This window comes from Salmo salar, chromosome ssa07 (genome assembly GCF_905237065.1).
Source record: "Salmo salar chromosome ssa07, Ssal_v3.1, whole genome shotgun sequence".
Lineage (NCBI taxonomy): Eukaryota > Metazoa > Chordata > Actinopteri > Salmoniformes > Salmonidae > Salmo > Salmo salar.
In genome coordinates, this window is record NC_059448.1 from 26,994,826 (window position 1) to 27,022,157 (window position 27,332).

Genomic DNA, 27,332 nt, shown 5'->3' on the forward strand with positions numbered 1-27,332 from the left:
GAATGTGTGAAAAATCTATACAAATGTTAATAAGATCTAGGGCTGTAAGCAAACACAGAAAAACAACCCCAGTGTCGAATTTAGGGCTAATGCTGTTCTCCTTCGAGCAGAGCGGTCTATGCCATGAAAGTGTAAATTGGTAACTGGGATAAGGAGGGGAGGGAGAGGGGAATATTTTAGGGCCGAGTGGCTGGGGGCTAGTGGGGGTGTTGGTGGCAGCAGTGTCATGTGTCAGTGTTTGGCCAGAGCGGTCACTCTGTACAGTGGCTTTCTGCAACAGCTGCTTCTCTCTGGTGAGTGTCCGCATTTCTTCTCTCTCTCTTTGCATGTTTTCTCTCTACCTTTTAACTGCGTCAGTAAAAATACACGCAAGGTTTGCTTTATGCAATAATCGTTTTTCAACTGTTTAAGTTCAATCAGGACAGATAGGAAAGAGATGAATAACATTTATATTGTGAGGCTTCAACAAAAGCTTGATCTGAACTTTCTCTTTTTTGTACTAAGTTGTTGAAATATCTTGATTTCGTACTGCAGGCGGGATGGAGGAAGAATATAAAAACAAATTATTTGGAAATGGAATTATGTGAGGATTAAATGGATTGAGAAGATACAGAACGTCCGTTCTTGGTTATGTCCCAATAATCTCTCCTTCCTCCTGAAGTGTGCACTTGTTCATTATTTTGGGGGGCTCCTGAGTGGCGCAGCGGTGTAAGGCAATGCATCTCAGTGCTAGAGGCATCACTACAGACACCCTGGTTCGAATCCAGGCTGTATCACAACCGGCCGTGATTGGGAGTCCCATAGGGCAGCGGACAATTGGCCCAGTGTCGTCCGGGTTTGGCTAAGGTAGGCCGTCATTGTAAATAAGAATTTGTTCTTAACTGACTTGCCTAGTTAAATAAAAGATAAATGTAATTGTATTGATATACCCATCTTTTTCTTTCAAATCCATGAAGGGAAGTGAACAAGTGCACACTTCAGGAGAAAGGAGAGATTATTGGGACACACTCGTTGTTTATAAGAAAGCAGAGCAGGAGAGCGACTGGACTGATATTTTTGGAAAGATGCTAATCTTTTACATCTATGAATAGCCAACCTTCTAGCCATGGTGGGTGTCCCAAATGGTAGCCTATTCCCTATATAGTGCACTACTTTTGACCAGAGCCCTATGGGCCCTAGGGGACCTGCTCAAAAGTAGTGCACTCCATAGGTTATAGGGTTCAATTTGGAAAGCAGCCCATGTGTTCATAAATGCTCACTGCTCAAAAAGCTATGGGCACCCGCGGACCGCGGGTGCACATAGCTTTAACTTGCTGACAGCCCCGCTTTCTAAACCAAACAATTCTTGCTTAGTATATTTAGCATGGGGGATAATTTAAGTAAAGAATGCCCACATGCTTTTCAATAGCTCTCACTTGGCTCGTGATCGAAGTGGCCAGGACTTCAACTAGATGTGGTTAGGGTTGTAATATGACCTTCGAGAAGCAATAGAAGCTAATATCTACGTTTGAATCAGCTGTCAGGGTTCCAGAAATATATTTTGGAGGCAATACAAGTTAACATCCAATTAACATCCAAAGAGAAGTAGGAACATTATAACACATCCACATCCACATTACACATTACATCCACATCCACATTACATCCACACTAAAATAAACCTGATCTGATATAATGCCTGCTTTATGGCCTAGATCTCACAGGTCCGATATGACAGGTCAGACAACGATCCCAATGTGAAGTGTTACCGAACACTGCAATATAAAGTGTTACAGAACACTGTAATGTTAAGTATGACCGTGCACGGTCTTCTCTGCCAGTAATGGCTTACCTTGCAGGAAATCATGGAAATCTGACAGAGGAGCAGGTCCACTGCTCCATCTGTCTGGACGTGTTCACCAATCCTGTCTCCATACCCTGTGGACACAACTTCTGCCGCTGCTGCATCCTAGACTACTGGAAGACCACTGCCCTGTTCCAATGCCCCATGTGCAAGAAGACCTTCTTCAAGCGGCCCGACATTAGCATCAATACCGTCCTGAGGGAGATCGCTGAGCAATTTAAGGACATCAGGGTTAGCAACGCCGAGCGTCTCAAACAGCAGGAACTGAAAGAGGAACGAGATTTGCAGAAGAAGATGGAAGAGCAGAAAAAGAAGGAGGAGGAGCAGAAAAAGATGGAGCGGGAAATGAAGAAGAAAGAACAACAGGAACTTGTTCAAAAGCAGCAGAAACTTCTCCAGGAGCTGAGACTGAAGCAGGAGATGCAGAAGCTACAGCTGCCACAGCTGCAACGAACGACGAGCCAGGAACCAGAGAAACCAATAGAAGGAAAACCAGAGGGAGAGCCAGAGGAACCTCCAGCCGATGCTCCTCAATCCCCACCCCACAGCCCATGGGGAGAGGTGTCTTGTGATGTCTGCATGGGCGACCGGATGAAGGCCGTCAAGTCCTGCCTGGTGTGTCTGACCTCATACTGCGAGGAACACATCAAGAACCACAACACACGCTTCACCAAACACAAGCTGATCGAACCCGTGACTAACCTGGAAGAGAGGATGTGTCCCAAGCATGAGAGGCTTCTGGAGCTGTTCTGTAAGAAAGACCATATCTGTGTGTGTGTGCTGTGTACGGAGACGGACCACAGAGCTCACTTTACTGTACCTGTAGAGAGGGAGTGGACTGATAAGAAGGTGAGAAGAATTTGTAGAGGCTATTACAGTATAAAGGCTACAGTGTATGTTAAATTTTTTTATATATGGTGAAACGTCATTCATCCAGGTTAGTTTTGTTACGATTAAACAAGTGTAAAGTACATTACCGTTCAAACATTTTAGAACACTTCTTTATTTTTACAATGTTCTACATTGCAGAATAATAGTGAAGACATCAAAACTATGAAATAACACATATGGAATTATGTGGTTAGCAAAGAAGTGTTAAACAAATCAACATATATTTTATATTTGAGATTCTTCAAATAGCCACCCTTTGCCTTGATGACAGCTTTGCACACTCTTGGCATTCTCTCAACCAGCTTCATGAGGTAGTCACCTGGAATGCATTTCAATTAACAGGTGTGCCTTCTTAAAAGTTCATTTGTGGAATTTATTTACTTCTTAATGCGTTTCAGCCAATCAGTTGTGTTGTGACAATGTAGGGGGGTATACAGAAGATATTCCTATTTGGTTAAAGACCAAGTCCATATTATGGCAAGAACATCTCAAATAAGCAAAGAGTCCATCATTACTTTAAGACATGAAGGTCAGTCAATACGGAAAATCTCAAGAACTTTGAAAGTTTCTTCAAGTGCAGCCGCAAAAACCATCAAGCGCTATGATGAAACTGGTTCTCATGAGGACCGCCACAGGAATGGAAGACCCAGAGTTACCTCTGCTGCCAAGGATAAGTTCATTAGAGTTACCAGCCTCAGGAATTGCAGCCCAAGTCACTGACACATCTCAACATCAACTGTTCAGAGGAGACTGTGTGAATCAGGCCTTCATTGTCAAATTGCTACAATAATAACACTACTATAGGACGCCAATATGAAGAAGAGACTTGCTTGGGCCGAAAAACATGAGCAATGGACATTAGACCGAGGGAAATTTGTCCTTTGGTCTAATGAGTCCAAATTTGAGATTTTTGGTTCCAACTGCCGTGTCTTTATGAGACGCGGTGTGGGTGAACGGATGATCTCCGTATGTATATTTCCCACTGTAAATCATGGAGGAGGAGGTGTTATGGTATGGGGGTGCTTTGCTGGTGACACTGTCTGTGATTTATTTAGAATTCAAGGCACACTTCACCAGCATGGCTACCACAGCATTCTGCAGCGATACGCCATCCCATCTGGTTTGGGCTTAGTGGGACAATCATTTGTTTTTCAACAGGACCATGACCCAACACACCTCCAGGCTGTGTAAGGGCTATTTGACCAAGAAGGAGACTGATGGAGTGCTGCATCAGATGACCTGGCCTCCACAATCCCCCGACCTCAACCCAAATGAGATGGTTTGGAATGAGTCGGACCGCAGAGTGAAGGAAAAGCAGCCAACAAGTGCTCAGCATATGTGGGAACTCCTTCAAGACTGTTGGAAAAGCATTCCAGGTGGTAGCTGATGGAGAGAATTCCAAGAATGTGCAAAGCTGTCATCAAGGCAAAGGGTGGCTATTTGAAGAATCTCAAATATAAAATAGATTTTGATTTGTTAAACACTTTTTTGGTTACTACATGATTCCATATGTGTTATTTCATAGTTGTGATGTCTTCACTATTATTCTACAATGTAGAAAAATTAAGAAAAACCCTTGGATGAGTAGGTGTTCTAAAATTTCTGACCGGTATTGTATATATCGAGAACGAGTTGTCAATTGGTTTATCATTTTCAAAGACATACAGTAACTATTGTGCCGTTCAGGCCTGATGCAGCGATCAGAAGCTAAATGCAGCTATAAAAAAAAATAGTCCATTTATCACATTTTGGCCACACGATTTGCAGACATTTATGGTCAGCTACTAATAAAACTGACACAATGATTGCCATTGAAGCTGTAAAAGTACATTTTAGAAGAGGTCAACTGTATTTGGTACATAAATCCACCAATAACACACTACAGTTTGTGAGGCCTAGCTCTAGATTTTGTTGAAAGTAGGCTGCCTAGCCTGAATTTCGGTCTGTTTCCTTGTCAGTCATTGTCAACATGTTGTATAAACAGATCTGGGACCATGCTATAGACTGCCAAATGTAAGATTAATTATCTCTCACCCACAGTGCCTTCAGATACAGTAGTATTCACACCCTTTGTCTTCTTCCACATTTTGTTGTGTTACAGCCTGAATTCAAAATGGATTCAACAGATTTTTTTTCTCATCCATTGACACACAATACCCCATAATGATGAAGTGAAAACATGTATTTAGACATCTTTGCAAGTGTATTAAAAAGAAATACGTAAACAGCTCATTTACATAAGTATTCACGCCCCTGAGTCAGTAAATGTTAGAATCACCTCTAGCAGCAATTACAGCTGAGAGTCTTTCTGGGTAAGTATTCAATATTTTTCATTTTCAAGTTTTGCCATACACTTTCAAGATGATTTAAGTCAAAACTGTAACTAGGTCACCCAAGAACATTCAATCTCATCTTGGTAAGCAACTCAAGTGTAGATTTGGCCTTGTGTTTTAGGTTATTGTCCTGCTGAAAGGTGAACTTGTCTCAGTGTCTGTTGGAAAGGAGACTGAAATAGGTTTACCTCTAGGATTTTGCCTGTGCTTAGCTCTATTCCATTTCTTTTTATCCTAAAAAACTCCCTAGTCCTTGCCGATGACAAGTATACCCATAGCATGATGCAGCCACCACCGTGCTTGAAAATATGATGTGATTTGTTGGATTTTCCCTTTTTTTTGTTGCAATTTCTCCATTTTCTCCTATCACAGTCATTAAACTCTGTAACTGTTTTAAAGTCACCATTGGCCTCATGGTGAAATCCCTGAGCGGTTTCCTTCCTTTCTGGCAACTGAGTTAGGAAGGACGCCTGTATCTTTGTAGTGACTGGGTGTATTGATACACCATCCAACGTATAACTAATAACTTCACCATGCTCAAATGGATATTTAATATCTCTTTTTTTTTATTTGTACCCATCTAGCAATAGTTCCCCTTCTTTGCAAGTCATTGGAAAACCTCCATGGTCGTTGTGGTTTAATTTCTCTTTGAAATTCACTGCTCAACTGAGGGACCTTACAGATAATTGTATGTGTGGGGTACAGAGATGAGGTAGTCATTCAAAAATCATGTTAAACACTATTATTGTACAGAGTGAGTCCATGCAACTTATTCTGTGACTTGATAAGCACATTTCTACTCCTGAATTTATTTCGGCTTGCCATAACAAAGGGGTTGAATACTTATTGACTCAAAACATTTCAGCTTTTAATTTCGTATTAATTAAAAAATATATATAAAACCATAATTCCACTTTGACATTATGGGGTATTGTGTGTAAGCCATTGCCACAACATCTCAATTTAATCAATTTTAAATTCAGGTTGTAACAACAAAATGTGGAAAAAGTAAAGGGGTGTGAATATCTTCTGAAGGCACTGAATGTTCTCCACAGGCTCAGCTGAAGAAGACAGAGATAGATGTACAGCAGATGATCCAGGAAAGACTGAAGAAGATGGAGGAGATCAAGCACTCAGTGGAGCTGAATAAAGTAAGTTATTGCCTGAGTCCGAAATGGTGCCCTTTTCTTACATAGTTCACTACATAGGGAATATGGTGCCATTTCAGACGCAGACTTTATTTGTCCCAGTGGTAAAATATATGCTAATTTGTCATGTTGACAGTTGGGATTTACACTGCACAACATTTTTGATCATATAGTCAACATCTGATGTAATTGACAAAATAAGCTGCTGGATTCTAGAATATAATGTTGCTTTGAACAATAGCCCAATGTGGGGACCAGAATACATGGCTTCTGGATAGATTTGATCTTTGCTGGATATATTTGATCTTTGCTTCGAAGCACTTGCAAACTTTATTAAGATGTAGTAAAACAAAATCGAAATTGTTTCTAGTCAGGCAACCTAATGGGTGCCTTGTGGGAGGGGTTATGGGTCTCCCGTGACATCCTGTCACATCCTAAGTAAATTTATCAGCCATAAAAGGCCAAAGAGTTTACATCCTAAATGGCACCATATTCCCTATGTAGTGCACTAGTTTTGACCAGGTTGCATAGGGCTCTGATTAGGGCTGTTGCGGTGACCATGTTACCGCCACACCGGCAGTCATGAGTCATGATCTCAGTAAATTTACACTTGACCGTTGTCATGGGATAATCTCCTCTTATGCACTCTGGACATGCTTTGGTAGTACCCAACTTGCTAACGACCATCAGGTTGCTAATGGCTTGGTACTCAGGGCTCTATTGTCCCTCTAACCACTCTGACATCAATGCAAATGCGATCGAAAATCACATCAAAAACGTATTATCAAAATAGTAGGTCTATCATACTTTTAAAACTCACCTTACTGTGATGATCAATTTGAAGAAAGAAGTTCAACAGCAGGTTGAAACAGTGTAAAACATGTTTGTTGTGAATGTCTTTAATTACTTGTTACTTTTATTTTTTACTTATCTATTTTTTACTTAACACTTATTTTTCTAAAAACTGCATTGTTGGTTAAGGGCTTGTAGTAGGCATTTCACTGTAAGGTCTACACCTGATTGTATTCGGCGCATGTGACAAATAACATCTGATTTGATTTGTTGTTTCAAAGCCTAACACGACGAAATTGACAGGGCTTTCTAAGGTGATGATTAATTCAAAACACGCATATGCATAGGCTACTGAGCCCAAGCCCCCTCCCCCACCAAAAATTAAAAAAACCTGAATTGAAATTATGATTGTGCCCTTATACAATGCATAGCCTATCACATATTGCGCATGGCAGAAAAACCGAAAACAAAACTATCCTTTCTATTTTATTAAGCTAAGTTCAATTATATTCTTCTTACTATACAATCCTATAAAATAATGTAGTTCAGTTGGCAGAGCATGTAAGCGCCAGGGTTTTGGGTTTGATTCCCACGAGGGACCAGTACGAAAAAAGTATTAAAATGTAAGCACTGTAAGTCGCTCTGGATAAGAGCATCTGCTAAATGACTCAAATGTAAATGTAAACAAGCCTATGGCATGGAGCATAGACAGATAACCTAGGCCAATTCCTACTGTGTTCTTCTGAAATACATTTTCTCCATATCATAATGTTTGTTCAGGCCTGACTAAATTAAATCATGTATCTATTGTGATGGTGTATATTCAATTCATTTATTAGCCTTTTTTAACGGTAGATATTCAAAAGGCATGCATCAGCGGCTTGTATGCGTGGAGGTCTGGAGATGCGTGCTTAAGTTAATTAACGGTCAATTATAGTGAGACCAGCAGTTTATTGCATGCCAATAACCCGCCTGACAACATTTCATGACCGCCACAGCCCTAGGCCTCTGATCAAAAGTTGTGCTCTGTATAGCGAATAGGGTGCCATTTGGGATGCGGTTTGGACCTCTTTGCAGGGTTGCAGAGTGTTATTACTGATGTGTCTAGCGCAGTACATTAGACAGAATACTGTAGTACACAGCTGCTGCTCAATAAATTATATAATCTTCTACGGTCTAGGGGTGTGTCCCACTAGAGTATAATAATAACATTGATGATACCCAGTTACAAATAAGTAAGCAATATGCAAAAATGTGTAATAACACTGTACTAAAATGGTTATTACCGTATTATTCAATGTGACCATCTCCTGTATTAGGAATTCTGGAAAATGTCCAGGGAAAATGACACCCAAAAATGTAACACTATTGTTTTTGTTTTGTTGACCAGCAGAGGTGAGGAGCATCACATATGCCGTTGTTCTATCGTGCGTGCAACGATGTCCGAGAGAAAAAAAAACGTGTTTGTCGTTTGCAGTAACTTTGTTGTTGTAATATCGCAAACGGACGTGTCAGTTTCACCATTAAGGACACCAGCTTTAAGTAATGACAATCTCTTTCCCCTTTAGTCCAGTGCCCAGAGGGAGATCGAGGACAGCATGCAGGTGTTCCAGGAGCTGATTCGGTCCATCCAGAGGACCCAGGCTGAGCTGGTGCTGGCTATAGAGGAAAAGCAGAGAGAGACAGAGAGGTGTGTAGAGGAAGTACTACAGTACCCATCATGCTCTGTATCTTGTATCCGGTTTTATCTTACTAAAAGGTTCCTTGAGCTAACGTTATGGTGTCTGACCTCCGTATTAATGCGTACAAGGTGGTCCCAGGGCCTGATAGGGGAGCTGGAACAGGAGATCACTGAACTACAGAGGAGGAATACAGACCTGGAGCACCTCTCACGCACAGAGGACCACATCCACTTCCTACAGGTGGGAGGGATTGCAGATTTCATTAATAATACATAGCAGAATATGCACACATTGTAGTCTAGAAATATAGCTCACAAATTTGGTTCGATCTTGTCATTATTTTCTTTGTCCCAAATTTTTATCACAAAATAAGAAATATAGCACACAAATACGCTGATAGAACAAAACATTAGGAACACCTGCTCTTTACATGACATAAACTGACCAGGTGAATCCAAGTGAAAGCTATGATCCCTTATTTATGTCACTTGTTAAATCCACTTCAATCAGTGTAGATGAAGGGTAGAAGACAGGTTAAAGAAGAATGTTTAAGCCTTGAGACAATTGAGACATGGATTGTGTATGTGTGCCATTCAGAGGGTGACAAAATACTTAAGTGCCTTTGAACGGGATATGGTAGTATGTGCCAGGTGCACCGGGTTTTGTCAAGAACTGCAACGCTGCTGGGTTTTTCACACTCAACAGTTTTCCGTGTGTATCAAGAATGGTCCACCACCAAAAGGACATCCAGCCAACTTGACACAACTGTGGGAAGCACTGGCCTCTACATGGGCCATAATCCCTATGGAACGCTTTCGACGTCCATGCCCTGACGATTTGAGGCTGTTCTGAGGGCAAAAGGGGGTGCAACTCAAAATTAGGAAGGTGATCTTAATGTTTTGTACACTCAGTGTACATTGTATAGATTGACTAAATTGACCGATTGTTTTTCCTATCTCTCACTGTAGAGTTTCCCAGCCCTGTGTACCCCTCCAGCCACTAAGGACTGGTCTGGGACCCGTGTACATACTGAAGTGTGTGTTGGGATCATCAGGAGAGCTGTGTCCAAATTGGAAGAGACACTGAGTGAGGAAATTGACAAACTGGTGGACTCTGGTAAGTTTTTCAATAAAGGACCGATATGTGTGATTTCTCTCACTATTACCGTATTTCCAAACCTCTTGTTCTCTGCAAATTGTTGAGCAAGAAGTGATGTGTTTTGTTTTTAAATCATTGAATTGTGGTTTGTGTTCATTTTCACAGAGCTGAAGAAGATTCTTAAGTACACAGGTAGGCATTCAAATCAAATCAAATCACAGTATATTGGTCCCGTACACAGCTTAGCAGATGTTATAGCGGGTGCAGTGAAATGCTTGTGTTACTAGCTCCTAACAGTGCAGTAAAAATGTCAAACAAGTACACAAATAATAATCAAAACTAGAAACAAGAAATCACGAATGTCAGGATGAATTCAGTTAACAACCCAATTAACACTATATCAGTAATCCAAAATCAATCTATGTTTATATACTCCAAAAAGATATGCTAACAATGATATGTACAGCAGTAGATATATTACATGTTCACATCCTCCATAATTTCACACACTCAAGATAGCTGGTAAAAATTGAATTTCTCTTCCCTCCCTGTTTCCAGTGGACCTGACCCTCGACCCAGACTCAGCCAACCCGTGGCTCCAGCTCTCGGAAGACCGCCGTCAAGTGAGGCACCTGGGAACTTGGCAGGACCTACCGGACATCCCAGAGCGTTTCGACACTGTGGTCATTGTCCTGGGTCGCGAGGGCTTCACCGCGGGACGCCACTACTGGGAGGTTTGTTGATTATGATTATGTTTTTTTGTTGTTTCTTTGCCTAGCTTTCAAAAACAAAACAACATACAAAACAAGGTCTATCGCTCTGTCTGTCCATCTATCCATCTATCCATCTATCCATCTATCTATCTAGGTCCAGGTGGGGGACAAGGATGACTGGTACCTAGGCGTGGCCAAGGCATCAGTCAACAGGAAGGGGCGTATCGCCGTCAGCTCCTCCCAGGGCTACTGGGCGCTGGCCATGAAGAAAGGCCAGGGATATAGGGCCTCCACGACCCCGCCGTTACTTCTGACCCTTGACCCCAAGCCGAAGAGGGTCGGGGTGTATGTGGATTGCGAAGAGGGCCAGGTTTCGTTTTACAACGTGAAGGAGAGGAGCCATATCTATACATTCATGGAGGACAACTTTAAGGATAAGTTGTTCCCGTTCTTTTATCTGTACTGTTGTGATAAACAGTCGGATGCCATGGTGATCTGTCCGATCAATGAAAAGAGTCTGATCAAGCAATGCTGAGAAACACTCTGACGACAACTCTGAAAGACTACAATTCTGTCTGCAGAAAATACTGTGACATATGATCTTGGTAGGGAAACCGTAAAAAAAAGTATACATTGACTCTTAGCGGTAGCTTAAAGTACCTTGGGGGTGAGTGCCCGACATCAATATCCTTGACCTTATTGATATTTGTTATGGTGATAACAAGCTGATTTATTATAGTGTTGTCCAGGCCCCTGGTCAGTTGAACCCTGTTGAGAAAGATTGCAACTCTGGCAACAACTCTGAAAGACTACAATTCTGTGTGCAGAAAATAGGGGAGAGTGGGGTATGTTTAACCATTGTTTGCATTCAGCATCACTAAGTCAAGGGAACTATAGTATTCTTTCTAACAAAGATATCTACATATATTCCACAATGTGGTTTATCCCTGAAAATAATTAGAATTAACGTAAACTTTCCAAAAGAAAGTGGTCGCTTGGCTCAACTTAACCTGGGTATGGGGTAAATTGAGCATAGGGATAGGGTAAATCGAGCCGCCTTGGGGTAAGTGAGTGATGGTGTCCTGTGACAGTGGTTGATGGTGCTGTTAGGTCACAGTTTAATTCATGGAATGGGTATACTGTATATCTTAAATATATGTCTACATTCAGATATAGAACTCTCTGTTCAATATCCCATACCCTTCTATTTCTTGACCAGTTGTCTGGGACAGGGATATTGTTTTGATGTGCCAATTTGTAGGCTAGTTCTCTGCATTTGAGGCTACTAAGCCCATGAAACTGGTCCAAAAGATTATTGATATGTTTAGCAAGCTCAAATTCTATGTCATCAGATAAGACCATACAGTATGTGCATCTGCTACTCTATCATAGCCTCTCTTTCGCACAGCTACATGTTCATTTTATTTTTCTGTCATTGTCTATTTTTTCATCCCTTGCTGCTGCTTGAGATAGACTTCTTCCCTTCTCTCACTTCCTTGGCTGCTCTCTCAAGAACCTCTTTGGGGCTAGAACCCTGCTTGTTTTACGTTTGTATACACGGGACATGATGTCTGCTCTGTAACAATGGAAATGCACTCTCTTGAGTTCATGTGTTCAGACACATTGCAAAAATACCATGCATGTTATGCATAAAACTAACAAAATGTAATCATTTGTATGGGGTATGGTGGCCATTGGCTCAGCTTAACCCATTGCCATTGGCTCAACTAACCCCAAGGCAAACATTTTGACTATATTAGCCCACACAGTAACAAGAATGCACATTTGTGAAAGGTTTAGGACCTCATATTCATCAGACCCCAAGTGATGTATAAAACAATCATAAAACTATCTACTTTGCTTTAGATACAAGCATCATGAAACGTATAAACAAAAAATGCACTTGCTTTGTGAAAATCCGTTTTTTGGACCTAAGTTGCTGGCCCCATTTTCCATGTGGTTTCTTCCTTCACAGACTCCCTGAAACAATGACCTCTTCCTAAATATTTGGTCTCTTGATTAATTTGATGTATGCTTTCCAAGAAACAAGGGGTGGCTCAACTAACCTTTTTACTCAACTTACCCCACTCTCCCCTACCTCAAAGCTGCAATATGTAACTTTTTGGGTGACCTGACCAAATTCACAGAAATGTGAGTTATAGATCTGTCACTCATTGAAAGCAAGTCTAAAAAGCAGTAGATCTGTTCTGTGTGTGATTTTCTATGCTTCCCATTCTTCCGTTTAGTTTTTGCATCTTTTACTTTCAGTTTTGCAGACCAGCTTCAAACAGCTGAAAATACAATATTTTCAGTTATTAGATGGTACAATGATTCACTACACTATACATTGATTGTTTTGTTACATAAACTGAAATTAGGCGAACTATTCTTATTTTAGCATATTGCACCTTTAACATATAATCCTAATAGGTTGGTAGGTAGGATGATAGTGTTGTTTTTTGTTTGTGTTTTTTTATGACATATATCCTGTTGATTAAAGTCTAGATTAAACATCAACATGAATATGAATCTAACAGACATGGGTTTAAAATACTTTAAAATAATTTCAAATTCTTTATCTGTGCCTATTTCAGTTTGCCTGACTTAATAAACCAATAGATAAGTCTCAAAACTGCAAATCCCCAGCATCTGGCACTCCTGGCAGACCCAAGCAAAAGCTCAAAGTATTTGAACCCAGGTCTAAAATGTAACATGCCTTAATTGTAACTATGATGAAGACAGTATTGTTCACTGACTTGCACTTTAGCATTGCATGCCTATTTACATATTCAATGTACACTGTAAAAATAGGACAAGGATTTTCAACAATAAATGTGTTTGTCTTTGGTCCATGTCTTTGTGAGATTTGGAAAGGTTCCAAAACACCAAACCTGAAAATGTAGGTTTCACCTGAAAATGTAGGTTTCACCTGAAAATGTAGGTTTCACCTGAAAATGTAGGTTTCACCTGTAAATGCGTTGTGTGAGAGTTTTAAGTTTCACCTTCAGCGAAATGATGACACTTCCCATAGGAAAGCAAAATCCAAGATGAGATCTCCTTTAGAACTTATGTCACTTATGTTATCTTATGTTATCTCCTGGACCAAAAAAAAAGAGCACTGGTCAATACAAAAGTGAGATGTGCGTTTTCTCATACCTCTCAACTGTCACTCCTGAGAAGTAGACATGGATCTGTCTCACAGTGATCACTGTATGAGTTCTCTGAACTCTCTCACACGTGTCTCTTCTCTCCGTCTCAACTACTAGATAAACGAGAGTAGTACAAGATCTTAAATGAGTCTCAATGTGATACGAACAATTCGATGCTCTTTCTCAAACATGTCTTACATTTATCCCATACAGATCTCAGTGGTATTTATACATTGTAATCTTGGACCTATCTCACTATGAACTATATATGAGAATAATTATTACAGGTCTGATCAATTCATGCAAATGTCATCTCAGACATATGATATGAGAGATATGTCTGAGATGATCTCAAAGCGATGCTGAAGTGTAAAATAACCATAAAAGTGGAGCAGATAGGATTTATTTTGATTAATTCATCATTCAATATACATTTATACTGTTCCAACACAAGTCATTTGTTGAGTATACCAAGTCCTTCTCATGTGTGTTTGGGAAGTGAGCTGCAAACACAATACCGGGCATAGATGTCATGTTAAGGAAAACAACTCAACATGCTCAAGGGCAATTACAACTGTGTTGACAGGGGTTTCCAATAGCGGCACAACATGAAAGCATGTACCATGTGTTACAGTATCTTGCAGCAAAGAAAAACCTGCACTTCCAAATTCGCTAATAAGTGCCCATTTGTCAGCTGATTCCTCAGAGGTAAAGAAGAATTAAATCTGTCCATACCTTATTTGTGCTGCTTTAGAAAAAAAAACAGTCAAATTGTTCGTTCTTTTTCCTTTCCCATAATGCCCTGATGTGAGACGAGTTCTCTTAACTTGTGCCCTGTGAAATGCTCTCACTGAATGCGGTGAATTAATATGGCGACAAGCATGTTTTTCTATTGTAGAGAGGTGCTTGCCTCCAGTTGAAGTTCACTTGATGCTCCAATTATGTTTGTTCTCGACTTATCACTGTTTTCGTCACAAAAACTATGGTCATTCGTGCGTAAAAGTCAGATATGGCATTAGCTGGCTTTATGATTTGCGAAATAGCAGGGATAGACTGCACGGACCATTTGCATGGGGATATTTGGAGTACCATGTATGAGCCTTAACAAATAGTCATTTTTGTCTTCAAAATGGAAAAATGAATGAGTCCATAATGTGCCAAGGGCTCTGATGGTGTCTGCCAGCTGCACAAAAAGGTTAATATTTTCAGTTTGGTAACACTCACCATAGAGATTACTAATTTGAGAGCAAAAGTTCCATAGCATTTTCCCATGTGATGGTGGCAGGGACGAGGTTGAAAAAATCCTCTGTGACAAGGGATGGAGGAAGTCATTTTGAGAATAGGTAAGTAATTCATATCATGTCACCTATCAAACTTTATTTTGTGAAGTTGAATTGTAATTCATTTTGAAAAACTTATCCAACTCCATTTCTGTTGTGTTTTTTTGTTGACATTTGGAAGAGTTATTGGGCCTTGAACACATAATAATGAATGTACTGTATGTGCTATTGTCTCCTCTCAGACCCAGTCCAGATCCGAGAGCTGCACGCTCTCATTGACATCATTGGAAAGAAACATTGTGAGCTACAGGAGAGGCCATCGGTGCCGTCCGGCGAGCAAGAGTTGTTTCCTGACAGTGGCATGTTCCTCTTCATCGTTCCGCCTTGCTGCCATCCATCAGGCATCGAGGCAAGATTGCTTGCATCTGTTTCATTTGCTTTTTGACCATTTTTTTCTCAGTGGAAGAATGTGTTAATTCAGTTGCCTTTGGACACCATGGCAAGATCCCCGAGGGGAAGCGAGTCCTCGACCGGAAGATCAGCGGAATTCTAAGTATTTTCTCAGAGCTAGGTTACTTAAAAACTGCCTAGAGCAAATTAGGATTGATTCTTGATGAAAAGGATTTAAGTATGTTATTTGCTAATTCATCACTGCAATCAAGTCAAATCAAGTTTCTGAAAACTGTTTCTTAAATACCTTTAAAACAAAAACAAACCAAAATCCCCAATGTCCTTTTAAGACGTTGTGAGTCCTTGAGTAGAATTGTCATGTGTTATTTGTCAAAATATTCATAAAATGTTTTATATACTATATTCCAGCCTATGTCTTGTGATGTGCTACCTTGGATGGTTGGACCGGAATCGATGAAAGGCATTCATCAACAAATGTAGGACCAGAGCAGGACAGAGTAGTGACTCAAATATTTTTGTTTGTGTGCAATGTGTAATGTTCATATTTGCAATAAGGTTATTTTAAGAACCTACTGTTATGTGCTTGGTGTCACATGTAGGTTAGACCTTTTGTTGACTACATCTGGTGGGTGACAACCACCTATTTTTCATCTCTACAATATTATTTTTGGGTTTACCTAATGTTTCAAATCAGGTACAAGAGCATATGCTGTATATTCACTTTATTTACATTCTTACAGTTAATGGAACCCAATCTGTGCTGGGAATGAAAAGTTAGATGATTCGTCAATATAATAAGCACTGTTGAATACATTTGTTGAACTGTATCAGTTTTCATTTTCATTTTTAAACAGCTAATCATAATTAATACTGCAAATTAATGCTAACAAATTAAATTCTCAATTGTGTCTCATATCTCATTAATCAAGCTCATGTATAGCTTCTGTAGTAATTTTAAGAGAAATAGATGAGACATGGAGGAGACGTTGCACATACAATGTAGAGATCTCCTTTATGGCTCATACTTAGATATTTCTGAAATGATCACCACAGACAGATCATTAGCCTAATAAATGTCTCAAACTTGTCTCAGGAACTCATCATTATTGCTCCAAAAAAATAACAGAGGCAAGAATGAGCTCAACGGTATACAGTGACGAGACCTCCTCTGCTGATCATACTTCCTGAATACCGCTAAAACAATAATCTCAATTCAACTTCATGTGTCCTATACATGACTCATAGAAGTCTCTAACTTCATCTCAATATTTCTCCTAAGGGGCCTTTAGGAGCAATAACCCAGACACAAACGGTCACAGAATGATTCAAAATTGAGAAGCTCAAGGTAGTCTCAAAAGATCTGGAGGATATCCGAGTGAGCAACAGATTTTTTCCTATGGGTTAGCTCATCCCTCTCAAACATTCATTATCCTCCCTTCTAAAGGGAAGATTACTCAGTATACAGTTGAAGTCAGACGTTTACATACACCTTAGCCAAATATATTTAAACTCAGTTTTTCACAATTCCTGACATTTAAACCTTGTAAAAATTCTCTGTCTTAGGTCAGTTAAGATCACCACTTTATTTTAAGAATGTGAAATGTCAGAATAGTAGAGAGAATTATTTATTTCAGCTTTTATTTATTTCATTACATTCCCAGTGGGTCAGAGGTTTACATACACTCAATTAGTATTTGGTCGCAATGCCTTTAAATTGTTGGACTTGGGTCAAACATTTCGGGTAACCTTCCCACAATAAGTTGGGTGAATTTTGGCCCATTCCTCCTGACAGAGCTGGTGTAACTGAGTCAGGTTTGTAGGCCTCCTTGCTCGCACACGCTTTTTCAGTAAATCCCACAATTGTTCTATGGGATTGAGGTCAGGGCTTTGTGATAGCCATTCCAATACCTTGACTTTGTTGTCCTTAAGCCATTTTGTCACAACTTTGGAAGTATGCTCGGGGTCATTGTCCATTTGGAAGACCCATTTGCGACCAAGCTTTAACTTCCTGACTGATGTCTTGAGATGTTGCTTCAATATATCCACATAATTGTCCTACCTCATGATGCCATCTATTTTGTGAAGTGCACCAGTCCCTCCTGCAGCAAAACACCCCCAAAACATGATGCTGCCACCCCCGTGCTTCATGGTTGGGATGGTGTTCTTCGGCTTGCAAGCCTCCCCCTTTTTCCTCCAAACATAGTGATGATCATTATGGCTGAACAGTTGTATTTTTGTTTCATCAGACCAGAGGACATTTCTCCAAAAACTACGATCTTTATCACCATATGCAGTTGCAAACCGTAGTCTGGCTTTTTTGTGGCGATTTTGGAGCAGTGGCTTCTTCCTTGCTGAGCGGCCTTTCAGGTTATGTCGATATAGGACTCGTTTTACTGTGGATATAGATACTTTTGTACCTGTTTCCTCCAGCATCTTCACAAGGTCCTTTGCTGTTCTGGGATTGATTTGCACTTTTCGCACCAAAGTACGTTCATCTCTAGGAGACAGAACGCATCTCCTTCCTGAGTGGTAGGATGGCTGCGTGGTCCCATGGTGTTTATACTTGCATACTATTGTTTGTACAGCTGAACGTGGTGCCTTCAGGCGTTTGGAAATTGCTCCCAAGGATGAACCAGACTTGTCTACAATTTCTTTTCTGATGTCTTGGCTGATTTCTTTTGATTTTCCCATGATGTCAAGCAAAGAGGCACTGACTTTGAAGGTAGGCCTTGAAAAAAATCCACAGGTACACCTCCAATTGACTCAAATTATGTCAATTAGCCTGTCAGAAGCTTCTAAAGCCATGACATCATTTTCTGGAATTTTCCAAGCTGTTTATAGGCACAGTCAACTTAGCGTAGGTAAACTTCTGACCCACAGTGAATTATAAGTGAAATAATTTGTCTTTCAACAATTTTTGGAAAAATGACTTGTGTCATGCACAAAGTAGATGTCCTAACCGACTTGCCAAAACTATAGTTTGTTAAGAAATTTGTGGAGTGGTTGAAAAACGAGTTTTAATGACTCCAACCTAAGTGTATGTAAACTTCCGACTTCAACTGTATGTTCTGGTGATGATTTCCATCTGAATTTAAAAAAATGTGAGCTCAGACAAATCTTGCTAATGAAAACATAAAAAACAGGTATGCCTACATTTTTCAACTTACTTTTTACTTGTTTCCTGTTGTATTTTGCTTTGATAAAGTTGAAGAAACTGATGTTTTTATGTTGAGGTTTCGGTTAATTGGTTAGAGGTGTTGGGTTACACTCATACAGTGAGTCAATATCAAAAGGGTGGAGACCAGTCGTATTATTGATGATACAGGTACAAACATTTGCTTGCAGTCTAGTTCACCTTTATCTGCTTAAAATGTTGTACATATATGTTTTAACATCATACATCATACCCAAGATGGCGTAGCAGTTCAGACGTCCTCTACCCTCCTCTTGTCGTGTCCCGTGTATATATATATTTACATATTTTTCTTCACTTATCTTTTTACATTTTTTCTTCTAAAAACTCAACCTCAAAGCACTCTCCTGCAACCCGCCTCACCAATTTAAAAAAGAAAGTATTATTTACCTCATCTGAATTCCACAACAGAAGCTAGCCAGAGGTTAGCCATTTTCACTGGCTAACGTTGGAGTTCAGCTAGCCACGGTTAGCTGTCCTCAGCTATCCATTAGCTCGAAAAGCTATCGCCAGTTTTTGTACATTGCGACTCAGACCAGAGCATACCGGACCTATTCTCTCTCCTTTCCCCGATTTCTACCGCAGGCTCTGGACATTTACACCTGGATCTTGCAGCTAACTAGCTGCTACCTGAGTGACTATTGGCAACGTTGGTCACAGAATTAACACACATTATTACGGAGCTAGCCAGCTGAAGAGTTCCGTCAGCCACTCGTGGGCTTTTCCTGAGCTAGCCAGCTGAAGTGTCTCCTGGGCTACTATCACCTATCCTGACCCTTTTTACTGCCGATGCGGAGCCCCATCGGGTCTTCACGACTGGACCACCGATGTTATCTGCCCGAGGGAGTTATCCAATTGGCCCCTCCGTCGCGACGTAACCTGATCGCCCATCTGCGGCCGGCTAATCGTTAGCTGTCTTATCGGCTGCGATCTGAATAGGTCTATCGCACACTTTTCTTGGGCCACTATAACTAACTATTTTGCCAACTTGGACAGGTCCCCCCTTCCACACGGAACCCCACTAACCCACAGACGGAAACGCACGAGGTGGCTAAAAACAGACCTCCCTCCATCTTCCACCAGCTTGCTACCTATGGCCCGGCTAGCTGTCTGAATCTCACTGGACCCTTTGATCACTCGGCTAAGCATGCCTCTCCTTAATGTCAATATGCAATGTCCATTGCTGTTCTGGTTAGTGTTTATTGGCTTATTTCACTGTAGAGCCTCTAGCCCTGCTCATTATACCTTATCCAACCTCTCAGTTCCTCTACCCACACATGCTATGACATCTTCTGGTTTCAATGATGTTTCTAGAGACAATATCTCTCTCATAATCACTAAATGCCTAAGTTTACCTCCTCTGTACTCACATCCCACCATAGCATTGTCTGTACATTATACCTTGAAGCTATTTTATCGCCCCCAGAAACCTGCTCCTTTTTCTCTCTATTCTGGACGTCACAGACGACCAATTCTTATAGATTTTAGCCGTACCCTCATACTTATTCTTCTCTGCTCCTCCGGGGATGTAGAGGTGAATCCAGGCCCTGCAGTGCCTGGCTCCACTCCTACTACCCAGGCGCTCTCTTTTGTTGACTTCTGTAACCGTAATAACCTTGGTTTCATGCATGTTAACATTAGAAGCCTCCTCCCTAAGTTTGTTTTATTCACTGCTTTAGCACACTCTGCCAACCCGGATGTCCTAGCTGTGTCTGAATCTTGGCTTAGGAAGTCCACCAAAAACTCTGAAATCTTCATCCCTAACTACAACGTTTTCAGACAAGATAGAACAACCAAAGGGGGCGGTGTTGCAATCTACTGCAGAGATAGCCTGCAGAGTTCTGTCCTACTATCCAGGTCTGTACCCAAACAATTTGAACTTCTACTTCTAAAAATCCACCTCTCCAAAAACAAGTCTCTCACCGTTGCCGCCTGCTATAGACCCCCCTCGGCCCCTAGCTGTGCTCTGTACACCATATGTGAACTGATTGCCCCCCATCTATCTTCAGAGCTCGTGCTACTAGGTGACCTAAACGGGGACATGCTTAACACCCTAGCCATCCTACAATCCAAGCTTGATGCCCTCAATCTCACACAAATTATTAATGAACCCACCAGGTACAACCCCAAAGCCGCAAACACTGGCACCCTCATAGATATCATCCTAACCAACGTGCCCTCTAAATACACCTCTGCTGTTTTCAACCAAGATCTCAGCGATCACTGCCTCATTGCCTGCACCCGTAATGGGTCAGCGGTCAAACGACCTCCACTCATCACTGTCAAACGCTCCCTGAAACATTTCAACGAGCAAGCCTTTCTAATCGACCTGGCCCTGGTATCCTGGAAGGATATTGACCTCATCCCGTCAGTAGAGGATGCCTGGTTATTTTTTTTAAACGCCTTCCTCACCATCTTAAATAAGCATGCCCCTTTCAATAAATTTAGAACCAGGAACAGATATAGCCCTTGGTTCTCCCCAGACCTGACTGCCCTTAACCAACACAAAAATATCCTGTGGCGTTCTGCATTAGCATCGAACTGCCCCCGCGATATGCAACTTTTCAGGGAAGTTAGAAACCAATACACACAGGCAGTTAGAAACGCCAAGGCTAGCTTTTTCAAACAGAAATTTGCTTCCTGCAACTCAAACTCTAAAAAGTTCTGGGACATTGTAAAGTCCATGGAGAATAAGAACACCTCCTCCCAACTGCCCACTGCACTGAGGATAGGAAACTCTGTCACCACCGATAAGCCCACTATAATTGAGAATTTCAATAAGCATTTTTCTACGGCTGGCCATGCTTTCCACCTAACTACCCCTACTGCATTCAACAGCACTGCACCCCCCACAGATACTCGCCCAAGCCTCCCCCATTTCTCCTTCTCCCAAATCCATTCAGCTGATGTTCTGAAAGAGCTGCAAAATCTGGACCCCTACAAATCAGCTGGGCTTGACAATCTGGACCCTTTCTTTCTAAAATTATCTGCCGAAATTATTGCAACCCCTATTACTAGCCTGTTCAACCTCTCTTTCGTGTCGTCTGAGATTCCCATAGATTTGAAAGCAGCTGCTGTCATCCCCCTCTTCAAAGGAGGTGACACTCTTGACCCAAATTGCTACAGACCTATATCCATCCTACCCTGCCTTTCTAAGGTCTTCAAAAGCCAAGTCAACAAACAGATTACCGACCATTTCGAATCCCACCGCACCCTCTCCGCTATGCAATCTGGTTTCAGAGCTGGTCATGGGTGCACCTCAGCCACGCTCAAGGTCCTAAACGACATCGTAACCACCATCGATAAGAAACAATACTGTGCTGCCGTATTCATTGACCTGGCCAAAGCTTTTGACTCTGTTAATCACCACATCCTCATCGGCAGACTCAGTAGCCTTGGTTTCTCAAACGATTGCTTCGCCTGGTCCACCAACTACTTCTCTGACAGAGTTCAGTGTGTCAAATCGGAGGGCCTACTGTCCGGACCTCTGGCAGTCTCTATGGGGGTACCACAGGGTTCAATTCTTGGGCAAACTCTTTTCTCTGTATACATCAATGATGTCGCTCTTGCTGCTGGTGAATCTCTGATCCACCTCTACGCAGACGACACCATTCTGTATACTTCTGGCCCTTCTTTGGACACTGTTTTAACAACCTTCCAGACGAGCTTCAATGCCATTCAACTCTCTTTCCGTGGTCTCCAACTGCTCCTAAACACAAGTAAAACTAAATGCATGCTCTTCAACCGATCGCTGCCTGCACCTGCCCGCCTGTCCAACATCACTTCTCTGGACGGTTCTAACTTAGAATTTGTGGACAACTACAAATACCTAGGTGTCTGGTTAGACTGTAAACTCTCCTTCCAGACTCACATCAATCATATCCAATCCAAAGTTAAATCTAGAATTGGCTTCCTATTTCGCAACAAAGCATCCTTCACTCATGCTGCCAAACATACCCTCGTAAAACTGACCATCCTACCAATCCTCGACTTCGGCGATGTCATTTACAAAATAGCCTCCAATACCCTACTCAACAGGCTGGATGCAGTCTATCACAGTGCCATCCGTTTTGTCACCAAAGCCCCATATACTACCCACCACTGCGACTTGTACGCTCTCGTTGGCTGGCCCTCGCTTCATAATCGTCGCCAAACACATTGGCTCCAGGTCATCTACAAGACCCTGCTAGGTAAAGTCCCCCCTTATCTCCGCTCACTGGTCACCATAGCAGCACCCACCTGTAGCACGCGCTCCAGCAGGTATATCTCTCTGGTCACCCCTAAAGCCAACTCCTCCTTTGGTCGTCTCTCCTTCCAGTTCTCTGCTGCCAATGACTGGAACGAACTACAAAAATCTCAGAAACTGGAAACACTTATCTCCCTCACTAGCTTTAAGCACCAGCTATCAGAGCAGCTCCCAGATCACTGCACCTGTACATAGCCCATCTATAATTTAGCCCAAACTACTACCTCTTCCCCTACTGTATTTATTTATTTTGCTCCTTTGCAGCATATTATTTATATTTTAACTTTGAACTTTCTTCAAACTACAAATCTACCATTCCAGTGTTTTACTTGCTATACTTTATTTACTTTGCCACCATGGCCTTTTTTGCCTTTACCTCCCTTATCTCACATCATTTGCTCACATTGTATATAGTCTTATTATTTTTTTCTACTGCATCATTGATTGTATGTTGTTTTACTCCATGTGTAACTCTGTGTTTTTGTATGTTGTCCAACTGCTTTGCTTTATCTTGGCCAGGTCGCAATTGTAAATGAGAACTTGTTCTCAACTTGCCTACCTGGTTAAATAAAGGTGAAATAAAATAAATAAATAAATAAACATATTTGACATGGGTATTTTACAGTATTTGGGTTGTAGTAATTTCTTATCCACCTCATCAATACTGTGCTAAAGGTATATGGATGATTCAAGATCCAGAATAATGTAATCATAGTAACATAATCCCCCCCCCCCCCATATAGATTTCATCATCGAATGTTGACAGAAGCCTTCTGCCAGAAGAGCAGTTCCAGTGCTCTATCTGCCTGAATGTGTTCACTGATCCAGTTATACCAGTCCTTATGGCCACACCTTCTGAAAAGCCTGTATTGGTGGACACTGGGATGACAGTGAGATATGCCAATGTCCAAAATGTAAGAAGCGGTTCTATGTGAAACCTGAGGTCTCCACAAACACTGTTAGATGGCTGGTGATGTTTGTACTACAAGGAAGCTCAAGGCCCCTAAGTCCTGCCTGGCGTGTCTGACCTCTTACTGTGAGATTCACCTGGAGCCTCATCAGAGAGTGGTGACTCTGAAGAGACACAAGCTGATTGACCCTGCGGAGAACAGGATGTGTAAGAAGCACAAAAGACTCCCGGAGCTGTTCTGTAGGAGTGACCAGAACTGAGTGTATGTTTTGTATACTGAGACAGACCACAAGTGTCACAATACTGTGCCCATTGAGGAGGGAGTCAAACAAAAGGTAAGAAATGTATTAGATTTATTCAATCATTATTTTCTAGATCTCTCCTTAAAGAAAAACCAAAGGCAATAAACAACTTATCTGGTAGAAAAAGGCATATGTAGCATCGATATTAGTCAAACATTCTAGTATTAAAATTGACTACAAAGTGTAAATAGGATCATTTTGGTAATAAAGTCAATCTCATCCAAAACTGAGATTTGTAAAATGATTAGGAAGAAATTATATGTCACAGAATGAAGGGGACCATAAGTTTTCCTTAGATTGGGTTTATTTAAATCCTGCCCACAGCTGGCAGCACCCAAGTAATCATCAATTGGGAGCACAGCTGCACCCGACCTGACCATAATGCCCATGGTAAAAAATAAATAAATGCCAATAGCTCCAAATATCAATTACTTAAAAACCCCAAACCATCTATAAGTTGTAGAAATGCACATACAAATGTTGAAAGCATTTGAGACAAAAATTAGAAAATATTGTCCCGTTTACATTGTGTAATTTATTGTCCGTTTCTTACTAGCCCCAGAGACAGGCTATCCAAAGTCAAACCAACTTTGCCATGGTTGCACAGCGGCCGGCAGAAACTGGCGAAAAAAACTTGTCTAATTTGCTAGCTAGTCAATACTACTTTCAGATACAAGACCTGGTTAGACTTGTTCAAGTTATTTAGAAGGATGAATGACTAACTATGTATTGGTAGAGTGAAAGTACAAGCGCTTCCCACATCGAAGAATGCCTCCAAGACCCAAATCTCGTTCTGTCGCATTTTCTAATGAGGAGAATTGAAACCAAGGATAAAGCAAGAAATTCAGCCCTCCTTTAACAGTTGTCTTCGTGCATTATTTACATGCATTTCCCACAGGCTGAGCATAGGTCCACTAAAGCAGAGGTGCAGAAGATTATCCAGGAAAGACACGAATAAAGTAAACCAAAATATCCCAGACTGTGTCTGACAACCCAAAAAGTTTTGACTACAACTCAGCGGTCTTTGGAGAGAAGGGCTTCAACTCTAGACGCCGTTGGTGGGAAGTTGGGAGTTTCCAAGAAGAGTTGGAGTTTCCAAGAAGACTGTCAACCGGAAGAAGGCGGTCAAAAATACTTACCACCATCTACCTGAACTCCAAACCGAGAAGAGTCTGTGGCTTACGAGAAAGGACAGGTGTCTTTTTTTATGACGTGCTGCAAAAGTCACACATCTACTTATTTGGCTTGTTTTCCGCCGGGAATCTTTACCCTTATGTTTAACTCTACAGCATGATAAAGAAGTCTGAGTCGTTGGTCATTTTCATAGATTGGATAAAGAAGTACAAATACAGTTTGAGAGCTCTATCCAGTACCGCGAAGTGAAAATACAGACACCATGAAAGGTGTTAACACAAACTTAAAGGACGTGGCACACCTTACTATTTTCCTCTGATGTATTGAAATCCGGGGGTGTATATAGAATCTGTTTCCTCATAACCTAACGTAGCAGACGCAAAAGAAACGCATGAAACTAGATCCCGTACAAAACCCGGAAAATCCCGTTGTTGGTGACTCGGCAGAGGTTAGTTTCCTCATAACAATGATAAAAGTTCGAAAGGAATTACAAGTTGTCACTGCTGAGATCACATGTGTGTGAAATGATGCCTTATTTAAAAAAAAAAATCAAAAACTGTTTATGTAAGATTTGCAAGAGGGTAAAGTGCAACTGATTAAAGTGAACAAGGAAGGAACAACTCCACTTTAGGGAATGTTTATAAGAACATGTTTATAAGAATGTGGGATAAGGATGCTGCAATACTGCTCGTTCAGAGTCCAAATGTACCTCCCCTTTACCATCAGTGACAAGGCGTACCCTTGTGAGAGTACTAGTTTATAGCACATACACACTTGTGCCACTGTAAGCCTCGGACCTAACTTGACAATTCATCATCTTTGGTACAGAGCTGGTAGGTAAAATTAGTTTTGGATCATTTATATTATTAGATGAATATCACTAGTATTAATAAATGAAAGTACTTTTCATTTGATGTTTTTCTACACTGTGATGTCATGCTGTATGTGCCTGTAGAAGGAGTTAGAGCCCGAGGTGGAGGAACAGTTGCTAAAAGTAAACTGTCATCTAACGTGTATGTGGTCATTTGGTTCTGTTGTGTTTGATGATGCTGTGCCTTTTTTGAAGCCTAGTTCAGGACTAAAATACATGTTCTGTGGAGATTATCCATTAAAAGTGCATATTAGTCCAGGACTAGGTTTAATCTGTGTTCAGGAAACCTGCCCAATAAGTGTTCCTATTAAAGTAGTCTCAAGAGTCGCAGCGGTTCTGTGGTATGTTTTCTTTGTATGAATGGCAATGGGCAGTTTACTGTACAATGGCCTCTAGTCACTAATGGGTTAACTATCTCCGTTCCAAATCACAGAGGAAGCAGCATTATCACTAATGTTCAGATTACACTGAGGATTTATAAAGTGTTACACAACGCACAGTTCCGGGAACACTTTTTCTTTATATGGGGCTGCATGCATCCTAAACGGAACCCTATTCCCTTTATTGTGCACTACATTTGAACAGGGCCCATAGGGAATAGGGTGACATTTGGGACTCAGCCATGACGTTTTATAACCATCACTATGATGACATTGTGATCTTGCATTCCTGTGTATGAGTGCATCAATTCGCAGAAACCGCCTCCCTTTATTTATCTGTTCAATAACTATAAAAATGTAGCCAATATCCTACAACTGATACGCTTCCAAACAATGGTAATTTATTCAGGAAATTGTTTCCTATACCCATGTACCATACCATTTCATGATTTCACTCCAAAAAACAAGTTCCTCCATGGCAAAAATCAATTTATTCTGTTCTATTCTCAGGGATGTCTGCACTGCCTCAATGCTGCATCTGTCTAGATGACTTCACCAATCCAGTCTCTATCCCCTGTGGCCATCGCTTCTGCCTGGGCTGTATCGGGGAGTACTGGAGACTCAATGGTGCCTGCCAGTGTCCCCTCTGTATGAAATGTTTCCCCATAAGGTAAAAATCATGCATTGACACACACACACACAAAACAGTAGGAGAGGTGCTGACTGAAGAAATAGTACATTAAATACAGTATATAATAAAAAGAAAGTTGCACACTTAATATAATGCTCAACTCCCAATAGTTGAATGTGTATAAAATGGGTACATGGCTATGGAGTGTGTGCAACCTTTACACACTTTTACACCGTTTCCCCTATCAGGCCACAGCTAAAAACGAAGCCAACCCTACATAATGTTGTCCCGTGGGAGGAAAACCAAGCCGCACTCAGAGCAGGTG

The 27,332-nt window shown here is 41.1% G+C and overlaps 1 protein-coding gene across 1 annotated transcript; it reads left to right on the forward strand.

Moving 5' to 3' along the window:
* The first annotated feature begins 249 nt into the window (after nucleotides 1-249).
* Nucleotides 250-13,347, forward strand: LOC106608976 (E3 ubiquitin-protein ligase TRIM39). Its single transcript, XM_045721821.1, has 9 exons — nucleotides 250-293; nucleotides 1,839-2,692; nucleotides 6,123-6,218; nucleotides 8,576-8,697; nucleotides 8,818-8,929; nucleotides 9,658-9,805; nucleotides 9,953-9,979; nucleotides 10,346-10,521; nucleotides 10,655-13,347. The coding sequence occupies exons 2-9, from the start codon at nucleotides 1,988-1,990 to the stop codon at nucleotides 11,033-11,035; spliced, it is 1,767 nt and encodes a 588-aa protein (XP_045577777.1). The 5' UTR covers nucleotides 250-293; nucleotides 1,839-1,987; the 3' UTR covers nucleotides 11,036-13,347.
* The last annotated feature ends 13,985 nt before the right edge of the window (nucleotides 13,348-27,332 follow it).

Coding starts and splice junctions, on each gene's coding strand:
- LOC106608976 (XM_045721821.1), top strand. CDS start 1,988: ATGTGCAAGAAGACCTTCTTCAAGCGGCCCGACATTAGCATCAATACC. Junction 8,930..9,657: donor ACCACATCCACTTCCTACAG/GTGGGAGGGATT, acceptor CTCTCACTGTAG/AGTTTCCCAGCCCTGTGTAC. Junction 9,806..9,952: donor TGACAAACTGGTGGACTCTG/GTAAGTTTTTCA, acceptor TCATTTTCACAG/AGCTGAAGAAGATTCTTAAG.